The sequence below is a fragment of the Aptenodytes forsteri genome, unplaced genomic scaffold, assembly GCF_000699145.1.
Source record: "Aptenodytes forsteri isolate BGI_AS27 unplaced genomic scaffold, ASM69914v1 Scaffold142, whole genome shotgun sequence".
Classification (NCBI taxonomy): Eukaryota; Metazoa; Chordata; class Aves; order Sphenisciformes; family Spheniscidae; genus Aptenodytes; species Aptenodytes forsteri.
In genome coordinates this window covers 2741062-2744806 of record NW_008794598.1, presented here as the reverse complement: position 1 = coordinate 2744806, position 3745 = coordinate 2741062, and the positions used below count along the sequence as shown (strand labels likewise).

Below are 3745 nucleotides of genomic sequence, written 5' to 3'. Positions count from 1 at the left end.
AGGTGGGCAGGGGGTCTGGCTCCAGAGCTGCCTGTCAGCGAAGGGCAATGCTATGCAGCGCAGGGGGGAGAGTGTGCTGTGCCCCGGGGTGTGGGAAAGCTGTGTCTGCATTTGCTGCTCTGCCAGCAAAGCCCTGAGGATGGGAGATGAGTAACTTGCTTGCGGGGAGCTCTTGAGCAGATGTAGCCACGTTGCCTCCTGCTGTGCTCAGGCTGCTTTGCTGGCATTTGTTAAAGACCCAAAGCTGGAGTCCCTCCAGGAAGACGCGCTGGTGCAGCATCCCCCAGCGGATACCTGGGTTGTGAGGCGTTCCTGGAGGAGAGCAGCCAGGCAGAAAGAGGCTTCCTAATGTACGAGGGAGGTGGATGCTGCGGTTGGGCTACGGCTGGTGGGGCCCTGTCCGTCTCCCCCGATGCACACAGCAGACGCAGCGTGCACAGTAGCAAGCACGCAAGGACAAGATGGACAGTGATGCTTTCTGGGTTAAGCACCCAGTCCTGCAAAATGAGATGCTACTAGGTGGGGAGAGACACAGCTCTGCGTGACAATGTTTGTGGTGTTGCATCTGGTGGCAGCTGTCTCCAGTGGAGGGATGTGCCTGGGGACATCCACAGCCTAGAGCGTGCTCAACTCGGTTATCACCTCCTCGCAGGGTGGGTAGAAGTCCTTGGTGCTGCCCCCGTGCAGGGGGAGGCCGGCAGGGCTGGTGTGGTGGCTGTGGCTCAGGATGGTGGTTTTTCTGCTGCAGAGGCTCCCAGTGGAGGCCTGTCTCCGCAGCCTGGGCCGGGGGCCACCCCAGCAGGACAGGCAGCGTGCCACATCCTGGAGCAGGTGCCCGCTGAAGAACATGTAAATCCAGGGGTTGCAGCAGCTGCTGAGGCTGGCCAGCAGCATGGTGATCGTGAAAGCCACGTTGGTGGACTCTGGGAAGGCAAGGGAGAGAGCTGAAACATCCACCAGACTGGGCATGCTCTGGACAGGGTCCCAGTATGCAACGGGCAGGACCTTGGGGCTCGTTTTGGCTCGGGCATGTGTCCTTTGTCCCATTCCCATCCCATCTGACTGGCATTTCTTTGGGCAGGAGAGTTTGCAGCATGGCAGGCAGAGCCAGGCTCTACCCTTGGCTGAGGTTTGCAGGTGGGTGATATACTGCAATGGGGATGTGCTGGGAGATGAGACCCAGCAGCTTTTGGACCTTCCTTCAGCCTGTTTGCTGGCCAAAGCATCTCCCAGAGGCCTTTCAATCTTGGCTAAAGTTCCTTCTACCCACAAACAGGCTAGGAGAGCTACTGAAAATTTCCAGGAAAAAGTCAACCTATTAAATCAGAAATCCACTTCTGAAACCGCTGCAGCTGGCTCAGCAAAAGCCTTACAGGCGCTTGGTGTTACACGTGAAGGACCTGCTCCAGCAGCACGGCTGCTCCGCGAGGCAGTCCGAGCCGAGGATGGGAGCAGCAGGCACAATTAAAACCCTCCCTGCAGCCACCTATCAAACACAGCAGCTCCTGAAGCAATTTCCCACATGAGGGAAGAAGCACACACGGCAAAGATGTTCACATAACATCTTTACACGTCCCTACAGGTGATGGTCAGAAGCCATGGCTTTTCAGTGGTTTTTCTGGTGAAAGCAATGATTTGACTCTGCAAAATGTTTTCTATAAATACTACTGGGGAACAAATCTGTAGCCTTCCCCGTGATTTTTAAAATGACAAAATAAGACAGCTCGTTTGTTAAAAATGCAATGGGCATGCTGTGTGCCTGCTGTGGGCTGCAGCCCAGCATCCTCACCGCTACTCACCGTCATCAGGAGCATCCTCATCCCACACCGACCACATCTGCATGCTGAAAAACGGTGCCCAGCAGGCGACGTAGGCCACCACGATGACAAAGGTCATCTTCACCGTGCGGATCTTGGCACGGGAGATGGTCCGCACGCTGCTCACCCGCGAGGGCTGCCCGCTGGAGCATTGCCCGCTCTTCTCGGAGGAGCAGGGAGCAGGAGGGGCAGCTGCTGCAGGCCCCCCCCTGCTGGGGGCAGCGCTCTGGGTCTTGCCCTTGAGGTTCTTGCAGATCTCGTAGCAGATGAGGCTGTAGCAGACGGTGAGGATGCCGACGGGCAGGATGAAGATGGACAGTGTGGTCCAGGTGATGTAGGCTCGGGCTCCCCATGGGTACCTGAAGTCTGCCCAGCAGTCCACCACCCCTGAGCCCTGGCGCACCTCCCGCAGGGAGAAGATGAAGATCTGGGGCAGGCTGAGCAGGCAGCTGAGCAGCCACGTAGCCCCGATCATCACGTAGGCCTGGCGGCTGGGCTGCTGCAGGGTGCGCAGCGGGTGGCACACGGCCATGTAGCGGTCCAGCGTCATCACGATGAGCATGTAGGTGGAGGCGAACATGCTCAGCACCTGCAGGTACTTGACTGCCCTGCAGAGTGGGTCTGGCCCCAAGAAGCGGTATGTCACCTCCCAGATCATCTGTGGCAGCACCTGGAAGAGCGCAACACCCAGGTCAGTCAGCCCCAGGTGCAAGATGAAGAGATGCATCCGGCTCATCTTCTTCCTCAGGCGGTACATTGCCAGCAGCACCCCCACGTTGCCTACAGTTGCTATAGCCAGGATCGTGGCCAGCACCCCAACCTCTGCCTTGGCCAGCTCCTCATCCCGGCTGTGCAAGAGGGTCAGGTTGGGGTCCCCTGCCAGGGTCTGGGGGCTCAGCAGCCCCTGGCCGTGCCCAGGCTGGCTGCGATGAGTGTTGTTCCAGCCCCAGCCCGGCTCCATCCCTTTGGGAAGCTCTGCAGGAGTACAGGCAGCTGTAATGCTCGTCTCTGATGGCCTGTTAAACCCTTCACTGCCTCCCCGGGGCTGAGCTCTCGGGGTCAGCGCTGCCCCTGAGCACCGCTGCACCAGCTCCTCTGCCCCTGGCCAGGGGGGCTGGACATGCCTCCTCCTGTGGTCCCTACCACCGGTGCAGGTTGTCACCTCAACAGCTCAACATCACGCTAATCCTGTGCTGCGCAGCTGCAATTCCCCTCTCTGGCTGGGCTGCTCTGTGCAAATATTCTTGATAAGCAAAGAGGTGCAAGAGCCCCTGGTTCAGTCTTTGATCTTTCTCTCATCTGCACTAAACATTCCCAAATCCCTGTTTCTCCCTGGACTGCTCATCTTGCGTGTCCTCTCTCCCCCTGCGCTGGTAAATTGAAGGGGGAAGGGGAGTCCTCTTTGTTGCTTCTTTCTAGTGCAGCAAAAGTAACAGAAAAAGCTACAGAGGCTGCATCTCTTTGGCCTTTTCATTCCAAGAATAGTAAAAGTCAGGTGAGCGGTGTCCGAGCGTCCGTGTCTCTGCGGGAAGCGGAGCGGCTGTCTGCCGGCGGTGGCTCTCGGTCGCCGTGTGTGTGAATGCTGCCTGCCCAGGTCTGGGTTTTATAGCCTGGCAGCTCCCCTCCCCGGCTGGCTCCAGCCTCCTGGCTCCACCGCGCCGGCTCTGCCGCTGTGCTGAGCACTGCCGGACACTGCAGTGGGCAGGTGAGAGCTGGTTCCCCTCCTGCCGCTCTCTCGGGAGCTGCAATCCCTGGGCTTTGCCAGCGGCTTTTACCAACTGCAATTTCTGGGCAAGAGCTGGAGGCTGGGAATCCTCCTGTCCTTGTCCCCTGCATCCCCTCTTCTGCAGCGTGTCAGGGCTGGGGACGCTCTGCCCCTGATTTGCACTGTCCCTGCTAGTCAGATTCCCCCCTGAATCTCTGCCTTG

At 58.7% G+C, this 3745-nt stretch overlaps 1 protein-coding gene across 1 annotated transcript; it reads right to left on the bottom strand.

Annotated features, from left to right (window-relative positions):
- Positions 1-615: 615 nt before the first annotated feature.
- On the bottom strand, positions 616-2778 carry AVPR1B (arginine vasopressin receptor 1B). Its single transcript, XM_009272908.1, has 2 exons — positions 1800-2778; positions 616-923 (listed from the first exon to the last, which is right to left on the bottom strand). The coding sequence occupies exons 1-2, from the start codon at positions 2776-2778 to the stop codon at positions 616-618; spliced, it is 1287 nt and encodes a 428-aa protein (XP_009271183.1).
- Positions 2779-3745: the final 967 nt, after the last annotated feature.

Bases quoted from the DNA above. Each gene is read 5' to 3' on its own strand.
- AVPR1B (XM_009272908.1), bottom strand. From the start codon at position 2,778: ATGGAGCCGGGCTGGGGCTGGAACAACACTCATCGCAGCCAGCCTGGG. The intron at 924-1,799 runs GTGAGTAGCGGT...TTGCCTTCCCAG, and splicing joins TGAGGATGCTCCTGATGACG to AGTCCACCAACGTGGCTTTC.